The sequence below is a fragment of the Harpegnathos saltator genome, unplaced genomic scaffold, assembly GCF_003227715.2.
Source record: "Harpegnathos saltator strain DR-91 unplaced genomic scaffold, Hsal_v8.6 scaffold514, whole genome shotgun sequence".
Lineage (NCBI taxonomy): Eukaryota > Metazoa > Arthropoda > Insecta > Hymenoptera > Formicidae > Harpegnathos > Harpegnathos saltator.
The window spans coordinates 60,117-76,341 of record NW_020230332.1 but is presented as its reverse complement, the minus strand read 5'-3'; the positions used below and the strand labels follow the sequence as shown (position 1 = coordinate 76,341).

General features: G+C 48.9%; 1 protein-coding gene across 20 annotated transcripts; it reads right to left on the bottom strand.

The window, feature by feature from the left end:
* Positions 1–646: 646 nt before the first annotated feature.
* On the bottom strand, positions 647–15,934 carry LOC105181032 (Hormone-receptor-like in 78). Of its 20 annotated transcripts, none has more exons than XM_011137491.3 (9): positions 15,710–15,934; positions 6,209–6,343; positions 5,425–5,529; positions 5,141–5,344; positions 4,752–5,016; positions 4,403–4,650; positions 4,118–4,314; positions 3,688–3,965; positions 647–3,534 (listed from the first exon to the last, which is right to left on the bottom strand). In XM_011137491.3, exons 1-9 carry the CDS (start codon positions 15,761–15,763, stop codon positions 3,275–3,277), a joined length of 1,746 nt encoding a protein of 581 aa, XP_011135793.1. In that variant the 5' UTR covers positions 15,764–15,934; the 3' UTR covers positions 647–3,274. The 20 variants fall into 20 exon arrangements, with proteins under 20 accessions (XP_011135793.1, XP_025158558.1, XP_011135792.1 ...); XM_025302773.1 differs by lacking the exon at positions 15,710–15,934 and adding an exon at positions 14,899–15,190; XM_011137490.3 differs by lacking the exon at positions 15,710–15,934 and adding an exon at positions 13,943–14,120.
* Positions 15,935–16,225: the final 291 nt, after the last annotated feature.

The following is a 16,225-nucleotide window of genomic DNA, read 5'->3' as shown; positions in this document are numbered from 1 at the left end:
TCAGGGTCAAATAATTCAGAGCGTGCTTGGAATTGAAATTGAATCGATTAATATCGATGTTCGCTCGAGTGAAATTGAATGCTTTGTGCATGCGTAGCTCAAAGTGAGGAACGCATTGGGCGCTGACATTGTCGCGACACACGCACGCGTCATCCGGTACTCGCAGAAGTGCGCTTTCTTTAGAAAGTTCAGTTGTCAAGCCGCAGCGCGCTTGACAACTGAACAACGCTATCGTGAGGATGTTGACCCCCTTCATGGTGCTGAACACTAGCGGAAAATCGACGAAAATTTTTATTTCTCTCTCAACGTTAGAGAAAATGTGAATACAATAGTGATTAACGTAAATTTCTCATATTATAGCAAAGAAAACTTATATTTTCTTCGGCGTAGAGTAGAATATTATATTTGGCAATTGCAAATTGTAACTAGAGAGACAGAGTGTGTGTGTGTGAGAGAGAGAGAGAGAGAGAGAGAGAGAGAGAGAGAGAGAGAGAGAGAGAAGAAATCATGTGTCTATGAGCTAGTAATATTTATTTTTTTTTTATCGTAAATATATGTTATTTCACGACGAATTTAAATATGCGTGTTTGTATACATACGTATGTACATGTTATATTCTCAGACTAACGAAATTGCGTCCAACAAATTTCCTCAGGTATCTCCGATTTTATCTATATGGTTGTAACTTACATAACAATAATTACAAAACTATGTTAACGTCCATATAAATATCTTTCTCTTATGTAGGCACGTTCTTAATTGTATATACAATGTTATACCTCCGTGATGCGTCCGCGCGAAATATTGTATATCTCGATATATTGTCCCGTTGAGAATATCGCCCAGAATTCAAGAAATGCTATTCGTGGCCATTCTTCAACTTATACTCAACGCGATACGCAGGTGTTTAAGAAACGCAAAAAGCACCTAAATCTCGAAACGGACCTAAGAATTCGATTAGATTGTTACATGTGTGAATATATTTAAAGTTAAACTAATTAAGAGTTCCGGTAGCGCCGGCTGCATTATCGATCAGGCTATCGATCACTTTAGTAGCAAATATTCCTAAAGTCGAGTCACGTATCGACTATTAATAGCTATTACTTTAATAATCACAATAATAATATATCATTAATGATAATGTGAAATAGTACCCTTCAAAATATTTTAAACCTCTGGTAGCAGTATCGTATGCCATTAATTAATATTGTCTTATTATTACATTAGACTGCACCACCCGCATCAAGTGGAAAATCCTCTCTCGAAAAATTACTTATGCATTTGAACAATTTGTGTAATTCAATGAGTTCTTTTGCAGAAAAAAAAGAAAAAGAAAAAGAAAAAAAAAGAAAAGATTTAATCACCATGATGAAAAATAAAGCAATAACGTTTTCAAGAATTTCGCGAAATAATAAAAATGAAAAATGAGCAACCTTGTGTCTAAATATTTTACCGATCAGCTGTATCAATAACTGCCGTAATTATTAATACTTACTTGGACGAGGTGTTTTCGACATTTTTAAAGTAAACTTAATGCAGCTAACATTCCCACGATCTGTTTTCTGAACGAACCAATTAGACGTATAGAACGTAAGAGGACCAGAAAATATTATCTTACATTTCCAGAACCATTAAATACGTATATACGAAGTATACAGTTATCTTTATGCTTAGTACAATTATTAAGACGTATAATATACAAAGAACGGTAGAATACGAAATTTACATTCAATTAAGTAACTCATGTACACAAACTGTTACACTCGCTTACTACACTATGTTAAGTATCCACACGCGCATATCTATTAGAAAAAATATAATTTTTTTATTGTCCATTTCGAACGAGTAACAGCTGGTAGATGCACGAAAACTTTGATTTGTATATTAGAAGCAAAAATACGGTTGTAACTTTTCTTTTTTTCTCTTCATTTTTATACTATAGGAAATCTGAGTCACGCGCGGCGCATTACCAGTCTGTGACGCTTTCCTGCAAACTGGTAAAGCTGGAATTTCTTTTTCAGATATAATTGGTATCACGTGTCTTTAATCACTTACTCGATAAAGCGAAATAATTTCTTTTCCGCATAAAGAACAATCTATAGACCAACCTAAGCGACTTTCAGATAATAGCTCTATTTGGCTGCTAACAACAATATAGATAACAGACTGTGAACATATTGTATATGTACACACTGTCTTTCATGTATCCTATCTTTTCCATAAGTAATATGCCGATATAAAAAGGAGACTTTCCTGTGAGATTGTATCATACATTAGTAGTATAAATATACTACGATACTTTTTTACTTTCGGAATATACTAAAAGTCCTACGTAGAGATCAGTTAACGAAGCTCTCATTTTCAAAAGAATATATATTGCATTTCATCATCACATAGATACTTAAAAATGCAACGGAAAATATTTGTCGTATTTTTATTTATAACCGCGCACGCACGTATAAATATTATAACGTCGATACTCCCTGATTATTACGTCACAGGTTGCTCACTTCGATGAGCACAATGTTAATTAAGCTCTAACTCGTCCAAGTTATAATTGTATACGTAATTATTTCTCTTTTTTTAAGATAAACTCTCTCTCTCTCTCAACATGGTATCCGTGTATCAAGCTATCGTATTTCTCTACGAAAGTTTTACATAATATCCGTCTACTATATAAATAAGGAAATTGTGTTGGATACCGAATGATTATTATATAAACAATCAATATATATATATATATATTGATTGTATATATATATATATTTTGTGTATATATATATATATATCGGAATATACCTAACAGTTCGTGTATGTACAATCGATCTGAACTTGCGCACGTTTCAATTGAACAGGACATCTCGTGATTGTGATACAATTCCAATGTAAAAATACTTTCTCCAACATAAAACGGAAAAAAAAAAAAAACAAATATAGATTTTGATCTTTCACATGTCTTTTGCACTTTCGTTGTATAAAGTCATTAGTGGGATTCCAGTCACTCTGGCGTCGCCAGTGATACAATGATTGCCCTCAACTGCAACGCATCGAAGATGAAGACGACACTTGCAGTTTACAATTCCGATCTCAATCGTTCGTTTCTGGCGTTAAGAACGCCTTCTGAGCAACCCGGGCCTCCCCGACGCCAAAGAAATCGGAATCCGCCCAACGTATTCAAGGCATCTAACACTTACGTTTACATCATGTGATGCATGTGACATCACGATAGTAACGTCATGTTAGGTCACGACTTACATTGCACTGACAGTATTCGTCACCCCATCTGACTTTCCGGTTCGGGTTTGTAATCGGACATGGTAAGGATATAAGGCACGACGCTAGCGACGCTTACTCGGCCAATGAGACCTGCGAAAAAGAGATCTTCCAAGATCCTAGGATTAATCGAGCGAAGAGGCGCTAGCCTCAGGAGAAGACGAGGTAATCTATCGGAGCCCACGCGTTGCTGCAATTCTGTCCACGCTGCGTCTTGAAGAACTTCGACCTTCCTACGCCAGACACCTGCCAGCATATTGTCTACGAAAAGAAAAACAGCTGAATAGAGTCTTCGTCACTTACATTCACTAGAGAGAATGGATATACATTGCCTCTCCCGCGTTCCCCCTCTCTCACTCACTCTCTCTCTCTCTCTCTCTCTCTCGCTCTCCCCCTCTCTGTAAATTTACATACCAGGGCTGAAAAGCGTCAGAGCCTTGAGGTATGCGTATTCCACGGAATCGACTTGCAGCTTGTGCAGGGAATTCACGCAGTCCTGCAGCCTGCATATGTGTTCCGTGAGGGACTTCACCTTGCTAGCTGTGATCTTTTCTTGCGCTATGCTAGCTTGCAAGTGATTGATGATCGACGACAAGATACTGGGAAGAGACAACGTGTACGCACACTGCGCGAGACCCAATGTAAATAATTGCCCCCAGGAACTGCGCACTAGAGCCGTTTGAATTTCAGATCTACGGTAAGGGAGAAAAAGGAGTGTACATTTCTCGGAGACAATGCCGCGCTGCCTGTAAACGCAAACGTAGCGTTGCAAACGTAGCGCGCGTGTTTATGCGCAGACTTGGACGCGCGCTACGACGAAAGGTACATTCACAACAACACTCACGGCAAGGCTTGAAACGCCGGGATTCCTCGCGCCCAATGCACAGACAAAAATAACAATCTGGCCGCGCTCTCGCAAATGTAATGAATAGATAAATACGCAGGTGCCGGGCTAGGCGGCCTCAATTCGAACAACGTGTGCCGCTCGGAGATTAATTGGCCGGTCCATTCTTCGTCCGGCTCGCTCGAGCCGTTCACGGTCTGCAAGCGAACACGTCGCGGTACATTAAAAATACCTCAGTCGCACGAGGATAAGTCGCGAAGGTGTAAGACAATAATCGCTACTTACGTCACCGATGAGCTTAGCCATACTGTCCAACGCATGAGAAATGAGCAAGCGTTCGCGCGCTAAGGTCAAGGCGTCGCTAAGATCACTGTCACTACTTTGGTCTTCCATGCTGGGGCTCTCGGGCTGCTCCCAAGCCGGAGGTGCCTCTGGCACGGGTTGCTGCGGTTCTGGTTTCACCCTGGCGCTACGATTGCCCACTTTCGTGGCGGTCGAGTCACCTAATACGGGTTTCCTTTCGTGTTGAACAGCTGCAACAGCCGTGACAGACAGACGTTACTCGCGATCATTGTATCCCACGGGCTGTTGTCTCTCTCTCGAGAAAACTCAACGCGACCCGAGATCAACTCACAATCGCTTCTCATGCCCATCGCCAGACACTTCTGAAGTCTACAATACTGACAGCGATTTCTATGGTGCTTAGTAACTTCGCAATTTTTGCTCCCTCTGCATTGGTAGCCCAGCTGCTTGCGAATGCTGCGCTTGAAGAAGCCCTTGCAGCCCTCGCAGCTGATGGCACCGTAGTGCCTGCCGCTGGCTCTATCTCCGCAGACCACGCACAGTTCTAAGGACAGTCCCAATCCCAACGAGCCGCGCACGTCTCTCGCTAGTTTCACCTGCGAGAAAAGAGATGAGCGAGTAATATCATTCGTGCATTAGTTGCGACAATCAAGAGACTGCCGCCGCCGCCGCCACATTGCGCGCGATTGCGATATACCGGTGTGATAACGGGCTACTTACTTCGACGTCGACATTATTTAAATGCTCCATACCGGAGTGCAAATGGACCATTCCCGTGTGATGGCTCAAACTGCGGAAATCCCTTCCTATCTTGTGCTCTATCTTGTCGTCGTGCAAATTGTCGACGTGATTATTTTGATCTCTATCTAGGTCTCTCTGCAAAGATAAACGACCAGCGCTTAATCGAGCGTGAACCATCAAATCCTATTAGGGAGAAATAATAATCGATCAATTCCACAGAAAGACGTGAGCCATACAATTCGACGGGACTTGCGCGTTATTACCATAGCGGGATGATGGCCTATATTATGAAAATTCCTGCCCAACTTCTCGGGTTTCTCGTCGTGCAAGTTTTCGACGCGATCGGCCGGATCAATGTCCATGTCCCTCTGCAACGAAAGAAGGAGATTTCCAAATTATTCGTGGCACACGCGACGCGTCCAGTCAGTCCCCCTCCCTCCTCCCGTCACCCGAGATTCCTCAACTATATTACTTCCGTGTGTGTGACACGTGTGTCTTTCAAATTCCAAAGTACCTCCTTTTATATATATATATATATATGTAACAACCAATTGATGTCGTTTTATCGCGTATCGTTAATCCGATAAAACAAGACGCAGTTGTTATTGTATAAAATTATTATTCGACAAGCACACACGATATGTGTGTCTGGCCTAAATTAATTCCTAACAGTCGTATGCAAAATTTATATAACATGTTATCGCTGTTGTTATTCGGACTAATTCACAGCAAAGGGGAAAAAAACCTCCTTTTAAATCTGTGATAACCAATTGATCTGTGATAACCAATTGATATTGTTTTATCGCGTATTGTTAATCCGATAACAAGATGCAGTTATTATTACTGTATAAAATTATTATTTGAGCAGCACGCAAAACACACACACACACACACACACACACACACGTGTCTGGCCTAAATTAATTCCTAATGATTGTATGCGAAATTTATTCAAGATATTAATATTATTATTATTGTTGTTGTTGTTGTTAATCGGACTAAGCAACAGCGAAGAAGGAAAAGACTGGCGCGTCTCCGGCAACGAACCTCCGCATCGACGTCCGCCGCGTGATCGTGATGGTGGGACAGACTGCGAAAATCCATTCCGACTTTGCGATCCGCGTCCTTCTCGTTCATACTATCGTGATCGCGTTGCTCTCTGTGGTCCCTGTCCATCTCTCTCTGCAAAACGGACCGACGCCTCCGTTAGACGACGCGGCGCTGGGCTTTTCCAGGTGCCGATATCTCTCATAATAATACGCGCGCGCGCGCGCGCGCGTTACTGTTCCGTTAAAACACGGCGGCGTTATTACACGGCCGAGCGTAAGCGGACCCGGCGGCCGCGGCTCGGTTCTCCCTTTAACGCGCGTTAAACAAGCATTAACAATCTTCAGCCGGATATTGCGATGCTCGAATAATCACCTCGGAGCGCGCCACACCGCGCCGCTCGCGTGATTCGAATATTCTCCCGTGGCGCACATATCTACCTTGTATTAACGTTAACACGACGACGCGTACGGAGGGATTCGAAACTCTCGGCGGCGCGAAGGAAAACAGTCCGAGTGCAATTTCTCCCCTCCCTCCCCCCTCTCTCTCTCCTTCTTTCTCCGATAGAAAGAATACCGCGTAGATTCGTACGCTAAGTCGGAGCGCAATTTCAAGATACCGGTACGGCGCGCGCTGAGAAACGAGCGTGCACCCGGGTGCCATAAAGTGAGAGATTAACGACGAGTAACGAGCGAGAGCCGCGTGCGGAATATATCGCGCCGCGGAATATAACGTACAAATATTGAGCACACGATGATATCGATTATTTGCGGCCGCCGAGGCGTTCGCTCTAATCCGCCGAAGAGACCCTCCTCTCTCACGCACGCACACACCCGCTGCCGCTGGAGAGAAAGACAGAGACAGAGAGAGAGAGAGAAAGAGAGACAGAGAAGTCACACGAGTCTAATCAAAGTCGAATTAAGGTACACGCGATAATTCACGAGTCAATGCGCCGCGCAGCCCTGCGGCCAAGTGCAGTGTCCCGACGATATCGATCCGATAGCGCGCGCGCGAGGCCTCGTTCTCGAGGTCCCGCGAGGCCATCCCGCCGGGATGGAAAAAGGAGAAAGACAGGCGAAAGCGCGCGCGCGCGCGAGAGAGAGAGAGAGAGAAAGAGACGATTGCGCGATCCAAAGTGTTGGGAGAACTAAGCAGGGGATGCGGGATAAAAATGTAAACTGGAGCATTTGTCGGCCGTCCCCACCTGCCGGGAGAAACTCCTCGCCCCTGGTCCCGTCGCCTGCCCGCGCCCACCCCGCGTCCTCCCGGCCCCGTTTTCAGAGGAGGTGAAAGAGATGGTCCCGAGTTTCTCGGTTCGTAGGTTGCTACGCGGTTAGGTAGGTAGGTGCATGCCGATGCCCGGCGTCGCGCTACGCTGCGCCGCGCTGCTCCGGCTGCTGTCATAGAGCGGAGTGCTGGTCCATTTCCATACGTCCGTAACTCGACCCGCGCGACGAATCCGCTCGGGGAACCGTAGCTTCATTGGAGATCTCTCTCTCTCTTTCTCTCTCTCTCTCTCTCTCTCTCTCTCTCTCTCTTTCAAAAACGCACTATACGAGCACCTCGTCGAGAGGTCCGATACGAGCCTGCTTTAGTCGTACGAAATACAGTACTGGCGACCGTCTTCTCACCTCCCGCCTGCCTATCACTATTACTATCACTTTGTATTAATCTATCATTGTGTATGCTGCTATTTTTGGTATCGCTCCGTTACTTGTTAATACTCACCCTGCGTATTCTTTCAGCCGATGTAAAACTCAAAAATTCTTTCTATTCATTTTGGACTTCCTTGCACTTCAGGGGACTCTGTCCCAGAGCGCTCAATAAATAACGCTTTCTCTCTCTCTCTCTCTCTCTCTCTCTCTCTCCGTCGCGCGCGCTCAGGGAGTTTCGGACCTCACGCGGCCGCGATTCCGACTCGCGAGCTCTCGTGCGAGCTTGCGGCGCGCAATCGTCGATCGCAATCACGAGCTCGTGTCGTGCGCGATATAATACGCGAAAGGACGCGCCCGAGCGCATTTTGCGATTTCTCAAAGGAGCTTGAATGCTGAATCCCGATATCCCCGTTGCTCGAAGCACCTGCGGCTCGCTCGGCCGCTCGGTCACGTGAATCGAGAGTACACGCGCGAGTTTGTGATTCTCCAGCAGCACCCAACGCGGGTTCTGCCGTTTCGTCGGTAGCTTACTGGCTTACTGGAAATGAAGCGGAGCATCCGGCGGCTTGAGAGTTTCTCGCGAGCTTCGACGTCGCCCCCGCGCGTTCTCAGTCCGCGATGGCTCGTCGCATCCGCCGAAGGCCCCAGGCACGCGAGGCGCGCTCGTTTTCCGCCGGTTAGGTGCTCTCGGAGAAGCGGCCTCAAAACAACGCGCCGCTATCGTCCGCTCTCGACCTGCGTGAATCTCGCGACGATCGCGACGGTCGTTCTTCTACCCGGGTCGATTGCGCCGCGGTGGGCGATAAGCGCGAAGCACACGCTGATAAGCCGCGAGTAAGAACCACTCCGGCGGCGACGCTCTTACTCGCGGCTCGAAAGTCGGGAAAACTGAACGGCGGAGGTGAAAAAGAGAGACGAGGAGAGAGAGAGAGAGAGAGAGAGAGAGAAACGAGCCGCGTGTACGCTCTCTTTCCCTCCGGTCCGCGAAGAAGACGTGGGCAGTGGTCGTACCCGGTCGAAAGCGCGAAAGGTCAGCGCGAGTTGAGAGTGTACACGACGGGCGCGCGCGCATGAGAGAGAGAGAGAGAGAGAGAGAGAGAAAGAGAAGGCGCGCGCTCGCGCGACTGCCTTTCTCGGCGAAAAGGAAAAAAGGAAGCGCTCGCTCGCTCGCTCGTTCGCGCCGCGAAATCACCCCGCGAATTCGACACGCTCAAGCGGCGAAGAAGAACAAGTGGCCGCGCGCCGGTCACAGCTGTGATCCGTGCGCCGGAGTTGGCTGGTGATCGGCGATCACCGCGGATCGAAGCTGCCGAAGAAGCCGTCTCTCGCTCTACGGATGAGCCGACGAGTACTGTTCGACCTGCCGGCCGAATCCGTAGAGGAGCACGCACTCGCGCGCGTACATACACACATACACGCGCGGCACACGCACGCACACGACGTACATAAGGTCAAAAGGACGTAAGGACGCAGCATAGCCGGGTCCGCCGTGCGACGAAACGAAACTCGGCCAGACACCTCGCGGAGAGTCCTCTCGGCGGCGGCGGCGGCGGCGGCGATTCACTTTCGATTCCGTCGCGGAGCGGACTCGGAGCGGACTCGGAGCCTCGCCAAAGTGTCGGCGCGCGCTCGCGCTTGCGCAAAGTTCCACGGCGGAATGCACGGTACACTACCTGTTGTGCGTCGGGTCGGGTCGCTCGCTCGGCTGCCCTCAGGTGTGTGTCGTTAGCGCGCGCGCGCGCGCGCGCGCTTACACGGGTCACGTATCTCGACGACGACGAAAATACGTGGAGCGGCAGAGAAGAGCGGCCGAAACACGCAGCGCGGTCGCGATCTCGCGAGAGACGCGTCCAGACGCGCCGGAGCGTCGCCGCGTTCTCGTGGCTTTCGAGAAGCGGCGCGCCGCCGCCGCCGCCGCCGTCGCCGCCGTGCTTCTCTCGCCGCAACCTTGCGCGCAGGTGAACGCAGCCGGTCGATCGGTCGGTCGGTCGGTCGAACGGACGTGCGTGTGTGCGAGCGAGCGAGCAGGTAGGCAGGCCGTTCTCTATAGCGAACGCAGGTTGGCAGGTCACTCTCGTGTGTATCCGAGCCGAGACACGCCGGCCAGGTGCATTCTTGCTTGTCCTGCTTGCCTGCTTTCCTCTCTACCTGGGACTCTAGCGCGACTGCAAGAGGCAGGCGATTCTCTCCTCGGACGAGGAGGAGAACGTGCCGGGTTGCGTTGTGTTATGTCACGTAACACGCCCGCGATTAATAGCGTGGCCTTCCTTCTCTTCCTCCTCCTCCTCTTCTTTCTCTCCTCTCTTGGTTTGCCCGGCCGAGTACGCAGGATAAAATCCTTCGTCGGCGGAAAATTACAGGTGGAGGGCGACGTCGTTGCGCGTGTAATTTGGACCCGGGCGCTGTGTGTGTGTGTGCGTGTGTGAGCTACGAGGTCGTTTTGTGTCTCCGTTTCGGGTAGGTCGCGTCCCCGCCCCGGCGGCGGCGGCGAGGGGGGGAGGAGCGATCTATCGGCTGTCATTGACGTCAGAGGCGACCTCACGATATAATCATTGAGAAAGGTTAAAGGACAAGCGACGCGAGTAATAGGCAATTTAAAAGGACGCGTACAAAACTCGGGGTGGCGATAAGAGACGATGGAAGCACAGCCGGCAATAAGAAGAAGCGGCTCTCGCGTGGGAAGGAGATGTCTGAAGAGAGCTATCGGCGACGCAAAGTACGCGCGATACGCGCCGTGCGAAGCGTAAATAAACGATAAAAGATAAATGAGACGAGGCAGGAAGTGTGACGGATATGAGAGACGGGAGAAAAAGCGACGGATCAATTCTCAAGAGAAACTTGAAGAGGAAAATTAACTCTTTCCATTAGGATGTCCCCTCTGAGGGGGACATAACGATTTTATTAGTGATTATTAGACAGGATAAACTTGTGCGAGCGAAAAAATTTCTCAGAAATACATGTTTTCATATATTTTCATGTTTTCATTTCATTTTGTTAAGTTATTTTGTTAAATTTCATTTTGTGATTTCGTAAATTGACAGTTTCTGACGAAATTTCTGATCCTGATTTATTCAGTTTACCGAACAATGGCGAAACGAGCCTGCATATCGATGCATATCGATGACTGTTTCACACGTTGCCACAAGTTAGAAAAATGTAAGATATGAAATTTTGATTTTTTGTCATAAATACGTTCCTCAATATGTCCAAGGATTCATATTAACCAAATATCATTCCAACAAATCACTTGGTTTCAAAAAACTACGCTACTTAATACGACGCAATTGCTGTTTGCACATTTTCCTGAAAAAGCGAGATGGCTCCGGGTGCAAAGGGTTAAAATACTACCGAGAGAGGAATAATCATACTTGATTATCCTCCTACTGATACTAATCAGGAGGAAATGATCCTCAGGTGGCAAATCAACGATTGTAAAAATTCAAGTTCCTTTTCTTCCTCTTCAAATATTACTGTACAAAAACACCTGTAGGTGTATAAGGGACCCGGAGACCTTTTAGTCAGCAAGGTAATACATTGTAGTTTTAACCCTTTCACTATTAGTGGCAAGTATATTTCCCACCTTTTCTTCATTCAATTTTGCGTTGTAAATCACGTTGTAATTTTGAAGAACTGATCGGGGATTTGAGTTTTCCAGATAACTGAACAGTTGTTCAACATACTCCAATAGGTTTTTACACCCAATTATTCACTTGTGATTATTTATGACAAATCAAAGTTGAAAAAAAATGCTCTTTTTCAGGGAAAAATCGATTCCTCGGAGAGTATTGAATGTAGAGGTCAGAAATTTTCGCCAAATATTTTTCTGATATTGTACAAAAGCATATATTTTCGTCAGTATTTTTTTGCAGGTTAGATTGTTTTTTATAAACAAATATTTCTACAAAAACGGCCGAAATTTGATTCTTTTGCACCTTTTAGCTCTATTTTCCTAGTTTTTTCATTCTGTATCTCCATCTTATCCATACTATCTAATATTATTTTACTCAAAAATGAATGTTTGATAAATCTCTAGTAAGCATAATATGCGTAAGTATTGAACATTTCCCCACATAAATTTTTTCCAGCTCGATCGAGTCCCATCGTCTAGAATGATATGTTCTTATTACGACCTGGTCATTATTTAATAATAATTGGAATTTTCATTAATTTTGTACATCATGATCGCCATATTGAGTCCGCCATTTCGAATTTCGCAAATCTGACTTTAGATTCGTAATCGGCGATCCAAAAAACGTAGGACTACCAAATATTTTAATAATTTTCTCAAGGGAAGTTAATTCAGCGGTGGGAGGGTTAAGGAAACAAAGCGCGAATGAAATCCAACCGGATAAAATAGGCCAAGTTCCTGTTATCCAATACCTTTTGTATATTTTATTCAATAAAAAAAAAAAGAAAAGAAAAGAAAAGAAAAGAAAAGAAAAAATACTACCGAGGGATGTCCGCGGTCGGCCGCGTTGCATTCCGCGTATTCGGTTCGCTCGTTCTCGTCGTCAGCCGTCTCTCCTGAGAGAGCGGCCCGCTCCCGCGGCGCGCCCCGATCGGGGCTTCTCCCGGTGAACGTTACAAGTTATGTCATGTAACACGCGCCCGCGATGACTTATCGGCCGACGTCGTCGAGGTCGCCGCGGCTGAGAACGGGAGAATAGGTCGAGAGCGCGGATACGGCCGCGCGGGGATTTAATATCGACGACTGCGACTCCCCGACGACGGCATCTTCGCGAAATGTCTGGCCGACCTCGCGCGAGTGTCTGCGACTGCGAAGAGTTATTAAAAATTCGAACGTCAGAGCACACACTATCTAATCGTAGCTCTCGGACGGGTAACTTGAAAGGAGCGTTCCGAGTGGTTCGCCGATAACGACGACGGAGGGGGGAGGCCGAATTTTCGCGATCGACTAAAGCGTCGTCTCCAATGGCAGTAAGCGGTAAGAAGTAAGTAAGTGAACAGTAAGAAAAATGCACCAGAAACCACAGTTGATTATTTTCGTCATAATCGACTGTGATTGTTTTATTTCTTACTCCGCTTACGCTTACTTCTTACTGCTCACTGTCATTTGGTCTGTTCTTTTCAGCTGCACTGCGGAACTAGTGCAATAAATTAGAATGAGACAACTATATTTTTTCTCACTTTAACTTATTGCACCAGTTCAGTAGTGCAGCTGAAAAGAACAGACCAATTGTACGACGACGCTTAATTAGTCTCTCTCTCCCGCGTTTGGAACGTAGTTCGCGCGCGCTTTGCGGACTTTTTTCGCGCACGTCAGCGACCACCAGTCACATCGCGTACCAGCCGATTCCCGGGATCGCGCTCGGTTACATGTTTACGTATCCTTCGACATTATTCCCAGCGCTCGTTTCTTTGTCGCCCGCTCGCGCGCGCGCGCACGCGCGCGCACCGATCGACTTGTTGACGATGGATCGTCGGAGTCGCACTTTCGCCGCGCTCTTATCAACAGGTAGATTACGGCCTTCCGACAACTGCGTTTTAATCGCCACGACGCGCGGAGACGCGCACGTCGCTTTCACGGCTCATGCGATGCGGGCTCCGACATTTTGCAACCAGCAGAAACCCCCGACCTTTTCAGAAACGCCGCCGTGAAATTGTCGCCTCCCTCGCGGAGAATTTTTCCACATCTCCCGCCACCTGCGGAGATCTCTTTTCACGAGAGAATCGTAAAAGACAGACAGAGGGAGAGGGGGGGGGAGAGAGAGAGAGAGAGAGAAAGAGCGTCCGTAGGACTACAAAGGACTATAAAGAAAAGAAAACAGCAGGTCTAAAGAGGCCCAACGCAACGCTCGGGAGGACAAGAAAGCGCGCTAATTTACAAGTTCAAACTCCGGGAGTTTCGTCATACTTGCCGAAAAACCGTACACCCCCCCCCCCCGCCGTGCCTCCTCGCCGTCCTTCTCTCGTCGGATTTACCATTCCGTCCGTCCCGCTTCCCCGCATTTCACACACGCGTACACACACACGCGTCGCACACACCCGTGCGAACGGGCGTCGGGTTTTTCGTCGAGCCGAAGAATAGCCGCTCGATTACGTGTTGGTGGCTTCTAACCTTTCGAACGGTCGTTTCGAGCGATCCACGGGCTTCTCGGAACCACCACGAGCCGGCGAGAAGAATAGTCATCGCTGAGAGAGTAATTACGTCTATATGGCCGATCCACGGCAGGTAAAGGTCGCTCGTGAGTCCGAAGGTTACCTCCTACTTATCTACCTACCTACCGAGATCGCGCGCGCATCGACACAGATTTATTCTCGCCTCGCCTCGCCTCGCCTCGCCTCGCCTCGCGCGCGGTGCATCGGCATCGCTTGACGTCGCGATGCGGTCGGACGCGATTCTTTCTCGAATGCGCGCACGAGGAATGAGGGGGGGGGGGGCAGAGAGAGAGAGAGAGAGAGGCACGAGGGATGTCCGAAAATAAAATCGCACACGCAGATGCACGTGCGTGACGACTGGCGGGGGCTTTGTTTGAACGATTACGTTACTAAAGCCTGGGACTCGATTCTCGAGAAATGTCGCGTACGAATCGTATCTCATGAATGTCACTAGATATTCACGATTCTCAGCCAATCAAGTCGCGCCCCATTGATGAAATATCGTATACGATATTTCTCACAAATTTTCGAGAACAAGGGCCGTGGAAGGGCTGATTTCCTTCTCGCGGGAATACGGGCTGCTCTCCGCTATCGTTCGAGGCCTACTTTTTCAAGACGATCCATAATTCGCGATGAACGAACGCGGGTCACCCCGTGAGGAAGCCCCGGGACGCGCGCGAGGTCCTTTAAATCTGAACGACGCGAGGCGCACGATCCCGGTCGTGCTCGTCTCCTCGTCGCCAAGCTCCTCGGCCGGCGATCCGGCCGAACGATCGATCCGTCGGAAGAAAGAAATGTATCGCAGATGAGAACGACCTGTAGCTGCCGGAGCGCGTTACGTCACAGACGAGCGAGCGCGAACGCTTTCGGCTTTTCGGTCGCGCGACACCCAGAGGATTCGCACGCTGGACTCGCCTTTGATCCCGTAGCCGTCGTCGTCGTCGTCGTCGTCGTCGTCGTCGGCGGCGGCAGCAGCGCTAAAACGATCGTCCGGAGCAGCTCGGCGACGAGTGCAGCGGGCCATGGCTCGCGCGAGCGGCAGGAAGGCCGCGATTTCGCGGTGACACCATTGAGCGGACTCGAGTGTGCTCCTGCTGTTGCTCTCCTCGATCGGACCCGATTCTCCTCGCTCACATCACCAAGCCGGAATTCGCCGCGATTGTAGCGCGAGGGGAGAAAGGGGGGAGAGAGAGAGAGAGAAAGAAACGAAGAACGAGAGAGAGAGAGAGAGAGAGAGAGAGGAACAAACGGAGAGAAACACACAAGGCACGTCGTGGAGAAGACTCTCGAGCTCACACGTCACACTCCTCGTCGTCGCCGTGGAGAACGCTCGGCGAGATTCGCAGACGGACGCGCTCCCGTTGTCTCCGAAGCGACGGGGCGTGCTCACGAGTCGCGGATCGCAAAAGTCGTTCGTCGTTCCAGCTGCGCTCTCTCGCACTTCCTGCGTTCCAAGGTGGAAACGGGTGCAAGGTTCGAGAGCTCCGCTGGCCAAGAGAGAGAGAGAGAGACAGGAAACGAGAGCGAGTGTAGAAAGTGCAGCTGAGACGAGCGGACTCGCCGTCGCGAGGAGACGTGTGGGCGCGAGCGAGCGAATGAACGAACGAACGAACGAACGAACGAACGAATGAGCGAGCGAGCCAGTCGCGGCGCAACGGATTTCACATGCGTCGAGCGAACTCGCGGCGACGAGCGGGACGAGTCCGCTCGCCCGGCGGGAACTCACCTTCGTTGCCAGCAACGACGACTGATCCGTCCACGCGTCATTGGGACCGTTCATAGCGTCGCACTACCAGCCACTCCGTCGCGCATCCGCGGGTTAGAGTTCATAACCTCTTCTAACCTTTATCTTTTCACCGTCTCCTGCCTCCTTTCCTCCCCTGGCCACCGCACTTAACCCCACCGCCCATCTTCCCACACGTATCCGACATCACGTACCACCACCGTTGCGTCATCGAATAATGGACGAACGAGCGACGCGGCGGCAGCGGCACGCGACACTCGCGGGCTCCGCAGCGCCGCGCAGCGGCGTCAGTGGGAACTATCGGAGCCGCCGCCATGTCGGTCGCGCGTGACGTCACCGGAGCGGTGTAGAGCGGTCGATTCGAACGAATGTCGCACGCAACGATACGCGCGAGTACAATTTTCGGAGGCTGTCGAGCGCACGTATCGTATCAAGCTTAGCTGATACGACAATTGATAGACAATTTCGGCAAACTCAAGTCTTTGAAAAAGAAGAGAT